The sequence below is a fragment of the Dufourea novaeangliae genome, unplaced genomic scaffold (assembly GCF_001272555.1).
Source record: "Dufourea novaeangliae isolate 0120121106 unplaced genomic scaffold, ASM127255v1 scaffold165, whole genome shotgun sequence".
In the NCBI taxonomy this organism is placed as follows: domain Eukaryota; kingdom Metazoa; phylum Arthropoda; class Insecta; order Hymenoptera; family Halictidae; genus Dufourea; species Dufourea novaeangliae.
The window spans coordinates 600,336-615,762 of NW_015374045.1; the positions used below are offsets into that span (position 1 = coordinate 600,336).

Below are 15,427 nucleotides of genomic sequence, written 5' to 3' on the forward strand. Positions count from 1 at the left end.
TCCTCCAACGCCGCAGAGAGAGCAAGAAACCGTGGTACGATATATAATTGGCGGGGCTCGTTTCACCCCTCGGTGCCCCGCGACTTCGTCGTCGTCTCTGGCTACCTGAGCCGAGGCACCCAATCCATTTTCCGCTGTGCCCGCCCCGCCGGCTCTTACCACCCCATTATTTGCGATCTATCATCTATCCCATATCCAATGCGGCCAATCGGACATCCTTCCGCTCCGCGGCGGACCTGTACATCCGTTCACTGGCCTCCGTTGCTAGCCCTCGCTGGATGACCTCGAGGGTTTGGTCTCTGTTCCTGGTTGAAAACACCAGAAGACCAGGGCTTTACCGCCGAGCCATCGACTTCTTCGCGGCGGTGATCGAGCAAGCACGCCCCATTGTACCGGATCAAGGGAAATGAAATAAGCTTCTTTTCCCCTTGTCTCGTCGAGTGTCTCTAACTTCAGAGCACACTCGAACACGGTAAAAGACCGGTGGCAACGTTTCTAGTCGTAAGGACGAGCCGAGAAGACCTCGACGACACAGCTCTTATGGACGAAGATTGTTCCAGTTTTCTCGATGAGTGATGTATATGTGTCGTTGGTTGGATCACGAGGAAGGAACCAGCCAGGGGCAAAAGTCGTGGACGAATATGGTACTGTATGTATCGATGTCGAAGCTGATCGGTGGAGGGCTGCAACAGGGACCAGACGAATTCGTTCGATCCCCTCAGCCTTCTCCCTCCGACCCTTATCCAAGTGGTGAACGTCTTTCTTAGCTCGGCTGGTGGAATTCGATTATCGGACTTCGGGCTGTAAAGCAGGCGGATAAGTGTTAATTAGAGTATCGATATATGGGTAAGGCCACGGAAACGGCAACAAAACGCGCACGTAATTAGCGACGTATTTACTGATTGTCCTAACCGTGGGGTTATCGGTAAAGGTGAACACACGGGGCGCCTTGTTCCACGATTAATCCGTAGTAGAACACGTACGAGCTATGCTCTTCCTTTTTCACTCGGTGGCCTATACACACTTGAAATCATAACAAAGTTCAGTATTCTTCAAACGTAGAAATAATGCGAGACGATAAACTCTACCCATTGTATAAATTGATAAGACCGACGGATTGCTAACTTTCAATGACACCCACAATACATCATTCCGGTGACTCGTGAAAACACGGTTTATAAGCTTTTACTCAAGGTAACCCGGTTAAACGATCTGTCCGTTGGATGATTAATTAAAGAACGTAAACTTCGTCGACGGTTCGAAAGCGATTAAGGGGGAAAGTTTTGATGGAAATCTACACTACAGAGAATACCACGATATCAAGGGTTAAGAGTTCGAGAAACAGGTCGTCGAAAATCGGATTAAACATTATGAAATCTTGAATATCGAAACGTCTCGCAATCGTTCTAGGTTGGAATAAGGCGCGCGCGGTTCTCTATGAAAAAACAACGGCCATAGAGCCCTTGTCAATAGTACAGTCCTTATCGAAAAGTACCCCGATAAGAGTGCGGTCGCGGGCTACCGCGGCGTGTTTCGTTCGTCACGAGAACTCTCGTTCCCTGTTTCTTCGTCGGCGGAGTGGTGTTAAAAATATCGTTGGAATACATTTCCCATCGAACACCGCGCGTCCTGTCGTTCCGGCGACAAAATCCGTGGTGGTTTCGTTTGCGGCGCCGGAGCAAAACGTCGAAAATATTGTATTACCGGGGGGCACAAAGAGAAAGTATAACCATCGGTTATATTTCCAGGGTGCACGCACGTACACACACACACGCGCGTTTTCACGGTGATTTACAAAAGGAGAAGTTCTCGTTTGACGCGTATCGATGCCCCACGAGTCAACAACACGATACCACCGCGACGGTATTATAAAATTTACACACGCGACGATTGCTTTCCCATTTCTCGGTCAATGTCGTTCACTTTGATTCTTCCGTCGAACGCGATTAATTAGCGGTACGCATCGCAATTTACCCATTAATCGGATTTCCCTGGTAATTTATTCGAGTTACAGTATCGAACCCGCGATCGACGCCGCTAAATCGATCTTTCCCGCCGTCCTACGTTCTTGACTCGCGACGACAGGTCATGGGTCCCGGACAAAAGATGTGATTGTCGTAGAATTTCACTGTTTATTGAACATGCTCGCGATAAAAGGCTCGATCTGTCAATGGCACGAAAATGCTCCGAGTGTATCGATATCCGGGTACCAGTGGTGTCACAGCAGCTCCTTTTTTCAGTTCTGTTTTCCCCTGGATATCGATAGAATAGGACACTATTAGATTCTCGAGGAACTCTTGCTGGGCTCCCGGAAACCATGCGATACTATTTTCGTCCGGATTGTACAACGGTCGGAACCGTCTGCACGAAAAATGTAAATCGAACTCCGAATCGAACTGCGATCGTTCTCACTTTCCCACGGTGTGTGCTGTCACACGTGACACACTCTACGAACGATTCACACGGAAAAAAACATTAGATGGTATTTTTCGTATCCCGCGAAAGGTTAGCATAAACGGTGTGTGTCTGTATGTGATCGTTCCCCCTTGTGGGACCGACGTGTTGCCTGAAATTCGATTCGAAGTCAACTAACCTCGTTTCGCGCAGAAAGGCGAGCGACCCTCGACGTCCACCTGTTCACGGTATTCGCACATAAACTTGACTCTTTACTCGCCGTTTCTGTAGACCGTACGTACGTGTACGTGTAGATACGCGGGGGGTTTATAAATTCCGTGTACGCGAATTCACGACGGACAACGAGGAGACGCAAGGAACGGGGGAACACAGGCACTCGCACTACGAGCTTCCAGCATCGACTATTCAGCCGGCTGAGGCGCCAGCTGGATTTGCGCATGCGCGCTACCTTCGTACATCCCACCTACGTAGTACGTATATATGTCAAGCAGTGGCGAGTGCACGCGCACTGACACACTCATTGCAACCTGCACGTATGTACGCACACGCACGGTTGCCCCTCGCAGATGGTGCACCAATACACTTGACGTTTTACTGCACGCACACACGGATCAACACATGCGTAAAGCTTACCCTTGTGGGGTTACGTTCGTGTATATATATACGTACCCTACACACCTCCAAATCGTTCGTGGCGGGAATTACGCTGCCTTTGAACAGAAATGAAACGAGAGTAACCGACATTTAGTGGAAACGGACATTAATTACTTCTTTTGATTATATAATCTATTCATTCTGTTATAATATATTTTTTGGTGGATATATTAGGAAAGTGGAATTATTTTGGAGACGTTAATCTAGCGTTTAAAGGTGGATTAAGTGTCGCGAATGGCTCTAGACAAGTAAAGAACCTCAGAAAGTATTTACCACAGACTCGCAACGTCACAACCTTCCCAACAGAAATTCTTGGTTTCCTGGAGTGCACCGGAAGCTGCGGTACGTCCTAATAGTTTGCCCGTACCTGTCGTACCCATAATAATCAGAATATTTAACTGCACGTTGAAGTTAAATAATTCCCCAGTAAACACTGCTTCTTTGAAGTCAAGCATGCAAACGTTTAGCACGCATTGTATGAGTGGATCCTCGTCTGTATGTACATAAAATTAAAGTATTACATAGATGGAAAAAAAATATTTTAATGAGATTGTTGCTTAACCCTTAATAGAGGAGACAAATTTCTGGTAATTCAATCCATAAGGAATTCGCGAAAACGTGTGCAATCTAGTTGTTGGTATTTAAATCGATTAAAGAGAATGAACGAGACTTGGTACATGAAGAGTCAATTTTTTTTATTTTTTGTTTCTTTTTCTTTTTTTTGGTTGAATACAATAATCAATCGGTGGTCGCGATTGATCGAATTAAGTATCTCCAATCTCAGCCACACGCCATCTCGTCACAAGACACGCGATTTTTTTCGATGGACAGCAGCTTCAGCAGCGTGATTCGACCAAAACCGAAGCCAGAAACTTTATTACAATAACGCGATCCGTCCAACATCTGTCGATCAAATGGAAAACTCGGCCAGATCGTTTCTCGTATCGAGTTTGTACGGAATCCATGATAGAATTTAACGATGACGGAATCCGACGAGAACAGTTCCGTTTACCATCATTCTCAACAATGGCGAAACGACGCCGATTTAGTAGACGCGTTTGAACTCGTGTTGGTCAGTTATTCGTGATAATATATATCTGTTCGTTGACAAATCGTGATCGACACACCGAGAATCCGCGTCCATTCGCCTTGCAGTCGCGCGAAAAAACCGTTCTACGTGTGTACGATAATACATACATCGAAGCAAATGTATAGAGGAATGTCTTCCGAGAAAAACGATATTCTAAAAATTTGACAATAATATACACAGGAAGATCGATCGCGGAGGACGTAGAGCTCGAGGATCGCAAGTTTTCACCGCTTCTTCTTTGATTCTCAGCCTTTCACTACTGACGCGTTGGTAATCATCAACTGAAACTTCGGATCATACATCGAAATTAAAAAAAAATACGAATGACAAAGAAATCGATCACGTTTACAACTAAAGGTACACTGTAAACATACGGTTAGTCTTTCTTTTTTGAACGCTTTTCCATGTGGTTGAAAAATAATCACGGGGAAACGATGTAAAAATCATTCCGCGCCTCTCACGCGACGTCCTCTTCCTTCGATGTTTTTCTTTTTCTTTGCCTTTCCGATATTATTGTAGCATCGTTAATTATGTTTCATGGTTCACTGTTTCCCTGTTACGAGAAAGCGTCATTACGATGACGAGTGCGTTACTTTGCTCCAGTTAACGCGTCCGTCGTGTGTCGTTTCCACCTTCATCATTTTATTTTCTCTCTCTATCTCACACTCTCACGCTTGAACACGTTCTCTTTATCCAAAGATTCCGGAATTCACGCCATTTCGCTTATATATCTCTCCCTCATTTTCACACGCGCACGCACATACATACACTTAGATTTGAAATTTTCGAAATCCGTCACTCCTTTTTGTCAGCTTAATGTTATCAATTTCTTTTTTTTTTTTAACGTTTTTCTTCCTTTAATCGTAGAGTTCATCACACTGAGGATTACGTATAAATAAATAAATAATAAATCGGGATGCCACGTGGGGTGCTTTAGAAATAAGATTCACTCGTCTCGAACCAGTGAATTTTCCAAGAGATTTTCTCTGTGTGTGTTAGGCCTTTTTCCACGCTCGTGTGTCGTCTCAAACGTGCTTCGCGGCGGCGGCGGTCCGAAGAGCATCTTTTTAATCCGCCGTGTGTTAGATCGAATCGATGACGCGCACGCGGTCTAAACGTCCTAAAAGACGTTTTATATCGTGTATCTCGATTCGACTCGATGTCGTTACTTTTTTATCGAATAGGAATTACATAGACTTAGGCCTTAATTATTTGGCAACCCCTTGAAAATTACTCGAAGCCGAGAGAACAGACGACTCGCGCGGATCAATCCTGCTGACAAAGTCCTTGAAGACACAGAGACCATATGTATGGATATCACGTTTTTCTTTTCTTTTTTTTCTTGACTTTCATTTGTTATTCTGGTACAGTGGAACCGTTGTTTTTTTTTTCTTTTGGAGCCACTCGACCCATAGAGTTACCCCGTTTATCTCACGGAAGCAAATGTGTAATGAAAAGAAATCAGTCGGATACGGATAATTAGCGTGGAACTACACTAAAGAGGAAAATAATTCCTGCAACTATTAAAACTAAAGTGTCTCTACTGGTTAGTTTTAGTCGAGAATGTTTTAACATTCGAACGTTAGACTATAAATTATAAGTTACGAAAAACAAAAAAATGAAGGAACAATTCTTGTATGAGCACATTCAAGACATGAACATGAAGGAAGAAGGTACAAAAATCACTTCGGTCATTGCAAAAATACTTCACAGACAAACGACGACGGCCCACACGAATTTAAATGCCGTTACTACTATTACTTACTTTATTTTTACATCCTTCACAAGGATTCCGCGATAGGTTAGACAGGATCTCTACAACCCGATCGCGCGCGTGTACACGGGCATGTTTATATGAATACATTATACGCGTTATATACACGCGCGTGATGGAACTCGTGAAATAAAAATCCCTTCCGTAGACAGAGTAAGTATGTGAAGATAAAAGCTACACATTCTTGGCATGAAATACACATATCCGGTACATCGATTCTTATAAAGACGGATCTCGTCTATTCTGGTTCTTTCATTTCTGACCTTACATCCGTTAAGTATTTTCATGATCACATTCTACATCGAGCAAACAGTTGCCACACAGTCGAAAAGTGTAGTTGAAAAGTATTACATAGATTGTTCATAGATAAGTTTATTACCGATATTTCCGTCTTGAAATTCTTTAAAATCTCTCGTTTACCATAAACCATACGGCGCATCAGACTCGTCGTACTTTTTATATGTTCCCGCCAGAAGAATAAAAGGAGAACGCTCCGAACTGGAAGTTCACGGGAGTTTTTGGCGAAGCACAGGTGTACACGAAATCGTCCGATTGTAATTGGGTCCTGTTCAAGTTCGGCTCGGACGCTGATCTCGTGATTTTCGGTAATCCACGGGAAAGACCTTCTAAACTGGCTAATATCTGACGGAATATCGGTCTCTCTTCCCTGGAGAATTTGATGCAATCCTCTGTCAGTCTCTTCAATGCCTTTGGCGTGTCTGAACGCAATTTATTCAGATCCGGACGTAAATTCCCACGGCCGACCATAAACAGTATTTGATCTTTGTTGTTGATGTGCGAATATGGTAACTGACTAGCTAGCAATTCGAATAAAACAACGCCAAACGCGTACACGTCCGACTGAAAACTGTACGGATTCTCCTCTTGCATTCTTATTACTTCCGGTGCCATCCACAATATAGATCCAGTCGGTTGATGGAATTGCTGTGAACCAGACCATCTGGTCTTCGCCGTGGCCAGGCCGAAATCACCGATCTTCACAGTAAGGTCGTCGTGCAGGAATATATTGTTACTTTTTAAATCCCGATGAATGATATTTTTCGCGTGTAAATAATCCATACCTTGCGCGGTCTGTCTCCCAATCTCTATCAGTGTGAATAAATCAAACTTCGTTTCAAATACATGTAAATGTTTATATAAAGAAGAACCTTCGCACCATTGAGTAACAATCGCGAGCTGCGGTTTACTGACGCATCCCATAAACAAAAGAATATTTACGTGCCGTGTTTTTCTCAGAACTGCAACCTCGTTCTTAAATGCTTGTAACTGAGCAGCAGTTGGTATCTTAACGTTAAGCATCTTTACAGCTACAGGTCCGTGCCAGTGAGCTTTGTATACTGTTCCAAAGGAACCAGAACCAATACGAGCTCCAATTAAAATCTCATCAGCTGGAATTTCCCAATCTTCTATGGATTCTCTTGGCGCTAAAAGATTTTTCGACGATTCATCTGCTGATCTTGCTCTAGGCCGTTTTGGCCTCAAGGTACTGGTAGGACTAGCCTGCGTTGACTGACTATGCTTTGTCGGGCTACTACCAGGAGATACTGCACTTTGTGTAATTCCAACAGGCCGGCCTAAACTCTGAGATCTACTGTATTCGTCCAAATTAGCAGAATCTCCACTTGGTTTGACCATGTTGAAACAGACATTGGGTGCAGAGCTGGAACGATCCTGTTGTCCCAAGGAACGTGGATGTCTCTGGTTTCTCGAGGGAGCCAAAGAAGGAGACATGCTTCTGCTTAAACCGTAGCCAGAAGGAAGATGCAGGATTCCAGCAGTACTTTCAAGATTATGCGCCAATAATGCCTGATAATAGGCATCTTGCATGCGTACTTGATGACACAGAGCAGGTACACCACCTGCACATCTTTGATGAAACCGATAATTGCATGTTCTACAATAAAATCCCTGAAAGAGGAGTTTTCTACAGCACTCACAAAATGCCAGTGAAAAGAATGTCTTACGCACAAAATTATGTGAAATGGAAGTAGTTATAGGAAACGTGTCCATAATCTCCACAGATATTTCATCGCAATCTAATACAGAAATATCTGTGTCCCAAGACGTGAGGTACTTGGATTTGTCTATGCCTAAGATGTATACCACACACATCTCGGTGGTCAAATTTCTTAATTTCATTGCCTTGGCCAATGCATCTCTCAACGATAGTCCTTCACGAACCTGCACACTGGTACGCTGTTGATTAGGTAAATACGCCCTGAGCAGAGACCTTGTGGGCATTCTCTGGCATCTAATATTCGCATTGGCTTCACGAGATTCACTCTCGGATGTGGAAGCACAGCCAGCCACCAGCATGACGTTCAACAATTCATTGAGTTTCTGTTCCTTGGATTCCAGGTCATGCAACTTACTAGTCAGCTCCTGATACTCATTCAAATATATCGAGGGTGGATGTTGAAATCCAGCGAAACGATTGTTCAGAGCATCGATATTCTGACGTGTAACATGTATCACATTTTGTATATTTCTCAGTTCGTACCTCAGGGGATCCGTGTCCAGATAACCGTCCTCGGAGTCGCTGAGCTCTCCCGATTCCGGGCCGCTACCCCGTGACGAGGACATCGCTAGTCGTCCAGGTGAATGCGTTGCCTTTTTCCTGTGTCGACGCCGATGGAAAGGCAACGTCGAGGACGAGGAGGACGGCGACCTGGCTGTCGCGGCCTCGAACCTACGACACGAGAACTCCGTGTACGCGTTCGGACGTACCGCCGTGTAATACCTCTGCTCGCCGATCACGGCCATCTTCTTGCTCCGTAGGGCAGCATCCTGGGCCGCTGCTGCTGCACTCCGGAACACCTTGGTAGCCTCGGTGCTACCGGTTACCGCCGAATTTTTCTCTCCCAGTTCAACCGCGGGGACTTTCACCACGCCGCTGTCGCCTCACCTCTCACGCGACACACGGGGACGCGTCCTCGTCGCACACCTTTTCTTTTCTTCTTCCCTTCTCTTCGTCTTCTTCTTTCCTCTGTCTATGCGCTCCCACTCGCTCCTACCACCTTCTTTCTTCTTCTTACGCCCGCCGAATCGAACCTACTTTCCGTTGCGCGACTTCACAGCATACGCCGCCGTTCGTCTTTCCTCGGTTCTCTCGGACATTAGATTTCCACGCGACAGAACGTTACCCCGGCAACCTGTTTCTATCACGTCGTATAAACTAACGCGATCTGTCTCCGGTAATCGGGCTACAAATTCTTCCGTTTCGACCTCCTGCCTGATTCCCCCCCTTTCGATGCTTCTTGTCTGGAGCCCTACCGAAAGAAAACTGGCACGAGCGATGCGGAACCGAGGACAGAGGTGCGGGGGCTATGTTTCGTGAAGCGCCGGTGCTGCCAACCGTTCCGCCCCCTCCCACTCATTTTCTTCCTCTTCCTCCGTTTGAATTCTACCTGTTCGCACGCATGCTCCTTTTGCGATCCTTCCGCGATAACGTCACCCTTTTCTTTTTTCAATTTATCGTCTCTTCAGGATATCGTTATATGTTGCCTCCTATCGAACGAGACACGCAAAATTACCAGATATTTCATTTTGTTTACATGGTCGAATCCGAAGCTAAAACAGATCAAACACACATACGAGCATAAAACAATTGAAGTTCACTTAAAAAGAATACATAGTATACTATATCGTTCTGAAATCGAACTATAAACAATGGTCCTATTTTGTCTGTATTGTTAAATCTGCCGAGAAAACTTTGTGATTTTTACACATTGTCACATAGCACATATATACACACTTTGTTGAAACATGAACTTACAGTTTCAGTTTATACATTATTACTTTCTCTTGACGAAGTAGGAACACACTGTGTTTCATATTATCCGGCACAAAGGTTTTGTAAATTCAGTCATATTTAATTTAACCTATTCTTTTTTATGTTTTCACACGTTTCAAATGTAACTTTTGTAATTGCAATTCACACACTTTTAAGACGAAGATTCGCGTTTCTTTTGTTACTTGAAACGGTGCATCGAGAGCTCTGCTTGCATCCACGGCAAGGAACGACCGTTTGGAGTAGGACTATAATTCAAGTTCAATTTTTCTGTAAACATAGCTACTACTCGCGTTGCATTTCTGACGTCAGTGCAGACGTACTTTGACGTCAGCAGCATATGGTACAGTTACCTAGGTAACTGAGGTTCATCCTAATTGGTCCTCGTAGTACTCGTTGCGCGTACATCCGACTATGGTTAAAAAAAATATTGAAAATTATCAAGGATGGCTCGTGAATCGGTAAAACTGATTCCTTTAATATCTTACAATTATTTTCTTACGTAATGGGTTCATACAAAAAGCGACTTTGAACTTATTTACGTGTCATTCCTCGATAAATACTCAAGATGGTAGCTGGGAAATTAGCTTTTGTAACAGGTGTGTACTAAAAACCGAAATGAAATATAAGTGAAACAAAAGATTGACGTGAACGTTCGAATTCGACGTGATCGCTTGGCTTAAAATTTGTTGTCATTGTAGGCGCAGGAAGCGGTATAGGCAAAGAAGTTTGCCGAATTTTAGCACGACAAGGAGCTAAAGTTGTCGCTACCGATCGGAATTTACAAGCTGTTGAAGAGACTGTCGAATCTTTAAATGGTTTGAACACGAGAAATTATTAACTTTTTCCATTGTTACATTCTTTCACTCACAACATAAAAGTGCACCCAACTATTTTTATTTAGATTCCAAACAACATCTCGCTTTAAATTTGGAAGTCTCAGATGCAGCCAGTGTTAAGGAAGCATTTACAAATGCAATTAATAAATACTCCAGACCACCTACCATTATAGTGAATTCTGCAGGCATCACCCGTGATCAGTTCATCTTAAAAATGAGTGAAAAGGAATTAGACCAAGTACTCAATGTAAATTTAAAAGGAACATTCCTAGTTATGCAAACTGCAGTTCAACGAATGATCGAAGCTCAAGCAAGCAAAGATGGCTCAATTGTTAATTTGAGTTCAATTTCTGGCAAAGCGGGAAATATAGGTCAAGCTAATTACGCTGCATCTAAAGCAGGTGTGATAGCTCTTACACAGACAGCTTGCTATGAATTTGGACAGTAAGTATTAAAGCTACAACAACAGTTAATGATATTAGAAATATGCAATACTATCAAATCTGTACTTTATTTGCAGATTTGGTGTTCGTGTTAATGCAGTATTACCAGGTTTCATACAGACTCCAATGACAGAAACAGTGCCTGATAAAGTACAACAACTTGTTATTAAGAAAATATCACTTGGCAGAATGGGAAAGCCAGAAGAAGTGGCTGAAGTTATCACATTTTTAGCATCTAGTAAAAGTTCCTATGTCAGTGGAGCATCTATTGAAGTTACAGGGGGAATGAATTAAAATTATATTTTTTTACTGAAGATATATATATATATTTTTGTAATTAACTATAATGAAATTTTATGCAAATAAATATATATTTGCATGTTAAACACGTTATTTTTTCTTTCCTTTGAGCCTCTTTGCATGTTTATGAGCTTTATAATGCAATTTCTTCTTTTCCTCAATAATCTCTTTATATTTGCGTTTATTATATTTAGAAAACTCAGCATCAGCCATGAGTTCATCCACAATTGTGTTCTTGCGTTCTTTCTTTGTAAGACGGCCTGAATAATAATCCAAAGGTGAATCAACCACTTTACCAATTTGAAAGTACTTGGGTATAACCTTGAGATCATTCTTTTTGTAGAAATGTTTTGGATCTAATGCAGATCTCATTTGAAGAACTTCAAGATCATGTTTAACCTCAGGTGTCATCTCAGGGGGACGCATATTGAACCAAGCCTTGCCCTTGGTTTCAGCACGTTCTTTACGTCTCTTAATTTGCAATTGCCTTTTAGAGACCTCATAGGGAGGTACAGCATCGAGTTGTTCAAAACCAGGTTGTACTACGCTTTTCTTGAGTAGTTTATCTACTGCTGTTATGTCTTTTGTCAAAAGTGCTACCGAAGCTGATGTTTTGTGATGCTTTTTTTTTGGACCTGCCCACCCCATATCATTTTCAAATTCCTCGAGATCGATATCTTTAGTTACGTCACGGCACTTTTTTTTCGTTGGAGCATTATTCTGAATTAAATCCTCTTCGATATTAAAGAATATCGACGACTGTGTCCCTATAAATAAACATCGTTAATAATCTATCAAGCGTTTCTAACCTCACCGTACACCCTAACATAAAACCTTTTTCATTTACCAGGATTTTCAAAGTCCAAATCATCTTCGTCACTTTCTACCAAGTTATTCCTTGTCGCTAACTCTGCATCACCTGTCGTATCAATTATTATATCCATGATTGTAACGTATTGTCAACTGTTTACATTTCTAACATTTCTGACATGTGCCCAATTTGGTTATGTTCAAACGATAATCGCTTCATCCTTATTTCCTTTCTAAGAGAGACAAAGATGAAAGGGATGTCGAATAGATAATCTATTAAAAATGTACCGACTGCGCATGCTCATTGTATTCATTTAAAATTCAAACCTCTCGTTATTTTTCTTGGGTATGGTTCTTTACCGATACTTCCGGTTAACATCGCCCTATCTTGTGGTGATCGGTCTCATCGCGGTGACGATGCCTTGGTATTACGATCACACGATGCTCGACCTTTACTCGATGGATTATCAAACTTGCCGAAAATTCTGGTGGAGGAATATTCTGTACATAAATACGTATTTCACCATGGAAGAACGAGTAGGTATATTTTTTTCGATAAACCCTTTAGTCGGGACACATTTCTAAAACAATCGTGCATGTGTTTCGACAGTGTATGGTGTGGAGCTGGTATTTAGCAAACGACACGATATTTTACATCATTGGAACGATCATCTTGATAATTAGTCAAAGGTACACGATCCTTATCTAAGTCGTCAAATCTGTCAAGATGATGTGTGTTTCACTAAACTGTATTGTCCAGGTTCCTCTCAGCCGCAGGTTTCATGACCATCTTCATATTGATCGTATCTTGGATCACCACAGCGGTCATCACATTGCGTACACAACACGTGCCAAGGTAAAACATATCTCTTACAAATATTGTGTATTAATTGCAATTGACTTGACTGTAAAATTCGATGTAGTATCGAAGATCCGTTCGCCAATTATGAGAATCTCTACGACAAACCGTGGTCGAGGATCGGGCCGTATCTTCTCAGGATGGTCGCAGGATGGTATCTCTACAAGACCCGCTGTAGCTTGAAAATTCCTAAGGTGTGTATGTGTGTTGTGCGTGGCATAATATTTTTGAATAATTTCGAGGGAGTAGCCATCTACGATTAATTTCGAGTATAAATATGAGAGGCTAGTTTCACATTCCGTTCGAAACAGGCAACTTCCCTGAATTATTCGCATACCACACGATTCCGTTAAGAATGTGTAGCATTCTGATCTCATGTAACTCGCCCATTATTATGACAGAATGCAGTAAGAAGTATCGTAATCAACTTTCACCGTAATGATCATCCGGCAAATTCAGGATCGCCTCTTTGATACACGGCCTCACTTTGATTACAGACAGTTGCGTTTCTCTGCTGGATCGTCTCTTTTTTCGTCATGTTAAGTATAGTGTACGGATTATACGGGACCAAGTACGGTCCATTCATGTCCGCAGCGTACATGGTGTTCTCGCATTCCGGATGGGCGGTCGCTGTCGGCTGGGTTCTAATCGCCTGCACTACTGGACACGGTGGTCAGTGGTCGATTTCGTTTTTTAATATTAATAGACCACGAATAATTCACGGACATTTCCAGTTCCGTAGATTATTTTCTGAACGACCAAATGACAACTGTGTTTTTAGGGATTGTAAATAAAATACTGTCCTGGAAGTACCTGTATCCGCTGTCCAGATTAAGTTACTGCGTGTATCTGGTGCATCCCGCGATCATACGTGCGGTGGCCCTGAAAGGAGAATCCTCTATGCATTTGACACTGGGATTAATGGTACCATAATCAATATTTTACATATTTCAAAACATTCCATCTTGTGCCCTCCAATGAAATGCAATTGAACAAGATTCAAATTGAATGTCACGATTACCGATCCGAATCCAGTTAATTCGTTCCTGAGAACTCCGTTAGATGTCGACTCGTTCGCGTCTTCGGCGCCTGCCCCTGCATTCCTTTTCCCGCCTTCCTTGCCCGCTTCTTATTGATAGCCTACCTGTTCTCACTTTTCATCTCCCCCCTTACTGTTTTCCTACTCGGAGAAAGTTACGTTCACCTTGCCGCGGAGACGAAACTTTGCCTTCAGTAATATTACATTTCGGTTGCCCCGTTTCGTCTTGTAAACAAAGACCGTTGAATATGTTACAGGCAATCCTATTCTTCGGGTTCACGATAGCGTCCTACGCCGTTGCGTTGGTCATCAGTCTGCTCTTCGAAGCTCCCATGGTGTCTTTCCTGAGGATAGTCCATCCTATGAGGATCTGGAAGAAGTAGAAGTCAATCGAAATTGCAGTCCTGCAACTGATCAACGATTTTCTATGATCCATCCTCGACGAATGTTTTGTCATAAGCTGCAGGACTTGTATTTCCATTTTCGCGCATAACGTAACAGAAAGCCAACGTTCCACTTTCTTGTACAATATCTGGCACCGAGAGACAGGTGATCGTCAGACATCAACGATATTACGTAAAAAAAACTTGAAAACGACCAGACGTATTTATGGTCCCTGAGCGGTTTATCGCGAGACGAATGCTTCCCGAGCAAATGTCGCCTTTTTCTGTAGTCAAGGCTAGGACCGATTATAATTTTTAGTAGAACCGTGCGAATCGAATTTTTATGGGACATGGAATCCAATCAACCGTTTCTGGTATGCTAAAATCTATACTAAACGAGTGTAATTAACGCCTTCAAGGAAGACCTGTCGAACGGTTGAAAAGTCATCTACCACGGTAATCCGTAAGGCAGTTCAATTAAAATGCGTGATTTATAACACGATAAATTCCAGCTCGCGGTACCAAAAAACGAATTACAGAAACGGTGTACCCTTGAGATCTAATGGCCGCGACCTCAATGTAACGTGAAATTACACATAGTCATCGTGACTTTCCTCTTTCTACCTTTGAGTGTTTGTCTACTCCCAAAATGGAGCGCATTTGAATTCGATCCACGCTCGGTCAACTGTACTCTGCTCAAAGGTTGAATCATACCGTGTCGAATCGATCGATGATCGACGACATTACACCTGAACAAGAAGCGGTTCACAGAATGACCAGGATGACTTTGGGACCTTCGCCACGAACGAATCAGGGGGAATCTCCTCCCGAAGGTCCTTAATCGTCTCGTGTTCCACGAGCATGTCTACCCCTGGTTTGCGAGAGAAAGATATAACGAGATTCGTTCGGTTCCCCTCGACCAGTTTCACCGCGCCGATGTGGTTTGCGTCACAGAACAAATATGTGACTCTAACGAAAGAGAAATTCGGAATTAAAATATCTATATACCA

General features: G+C 42.9%; 4 protein-coding genes across 4 annotated transcripts; 2 read left to right on the forward strand and 2 right to left on the reverse strand.

The window, feature by feature from the left end:
- Window positions 1–6,258: 6,258 nt before the first annotated feature.
- On the reverse strand, window positions 6,259–9,397 carry LOC107189597 (raf homolog serine/threonine-protein kinase phl). The gene has a single exon (XM_015578161.1). It carries the CDS (start codon window positions 8,715–8,717, stop codon window positions 6,390–6,392), a length of 2,328 nt encoding a protein of 775 aa, XP_015433647.1. The 5' UTR covers window positions 8,718–9,397; the 3' UTR covers window positions 6,259–6,389.
- Window positions 9,398–10,159: 762 nt separating this feature from the next.
- LOC107189618 (estradiol 17-beta-dehydrogenase 8) lies at window positions 10,160–11,320 on the forward strand. Its single transcript, XM_015578185.1, has 4 exons — window positions 10,160–10,343; window positions 10,446–10,562; window positions 10,649–11,027; window positions 11,104–11,320. Exons 1-4 carry the CDS (start codon window positions 10,313–10,315, stop codon window positions 11,318–11,320), a joined length of 744 nt encoding a protein of 247 aa, XP_015433671.1. The 5' UTR covers window positions 10,160–10,312.
- Window positions 11,321–11,409: 89 nt separating this feature from the next.
- Window positions 11,410–12,345, reverse strand: LOC107189608 (deoxynucleotidyltransferase terminal-interacting protein 2). The gene is made up of 2 exons (XM_015578173.1): window positions 12,174–12,345; window positions 11,410–12,093 (listed from the first exon to the last, which is right to left on the reverse strand). The coding sequence occupies exons 1-2, from the start codon at window positions 12,268–12,270 to the stop codon at window positions 11,417–11,419; spliced, it is 774 nt and encodes a 257-aa protein (XP_015433659.1). The 5' UTR covers window positions 12,271–12,345; the 3' UTR covers window positions 11,410–11,416.
- A 139-nt stretch (window positions 12,346–12,484) lies between these two features.
- LOC107189583 (nose resistant to fluoxetine protein 6-like) lies at window positions 12,485–13,928 on the forward strand. The gene is made up of 6 exons (XM_015578143.1): window positions 12,485–12,673; window positions 12,747–12,826; window positions 12,897–12,992; window positions 13,060–13,189; window positions 13,493–13,667; window positions 13,777–13,928. Exons 1-6 carry the CDS (start codon window positions 12,485–12,487, stop codon window positions 13,926–13,928), a joined length of 822 nt encoding a protein of 273 aa, XP_015433629.1.
- The last annotated feature ends 1,499 nt before the right edge of the window (window positions 13,929–15,427 follow it).

Coding starts and splice junctions, on each gene's coding strand:
- LOC107189597 (XM_015578161.1), bottom strand. CDS start 8,717: ATGGCCGTGATCGGCGAGCAGAGGTATTACACGGCGGTACGTCCGAAC.
- LOC107189618 (XM_015578185.1), top strand. CDS start 10,313: ATGGTAGCTGGGAAATTAGCTTTTGTAACAG. Junction 10,344..10,445: donor GAAATTAGCTTTTGTAACAG/GTGTGTACTAAA, acceptor TTGTCATTGTAG/GCGCAGGAAGCGGTATAGGC. Junction 11,028..11,103: donor GCTTGCTATGAATTTGGACA/GTAAGTATTAAA, acceptor CTTTATTTGCAG/ATTTGGTGTTCGTGTTAATG.
- LOC107189608 (XM_015578173.1), bottom strand. CDS start 12,270: ATGGATATAATAATTGATACGACAGGTGATGCAGAGTTAGCGACAAGG. Junction 12,094..12,173: donor TTTGGACTTTGAAAATCCTG/GTAAATGAAAAA, acceptor GTTTATTTATAG/GGACACAGTCGTCGATATTC.
- LOC107189583 (XM_015578143.1), top strand. CDS start 12,485: ATGGTTCTTTACCGATACTTCCGGTTAACATCGCCCTATCTTGTGGTG. Junction 12,674..12,746: donor ATTTCACCATGGAAGAACGA/GTAGGTATATTT, acceptor GTGTTTCGACAG/TGTATGGTGTGGAGCTGGTA. Junction 12,827..12,896: donor ATCTTGATAATTAGTCAAAG/GTACACGATCCT, acceptor TGTATTGTCCAG/GTTCCTCTCAGCCGCAGGTT.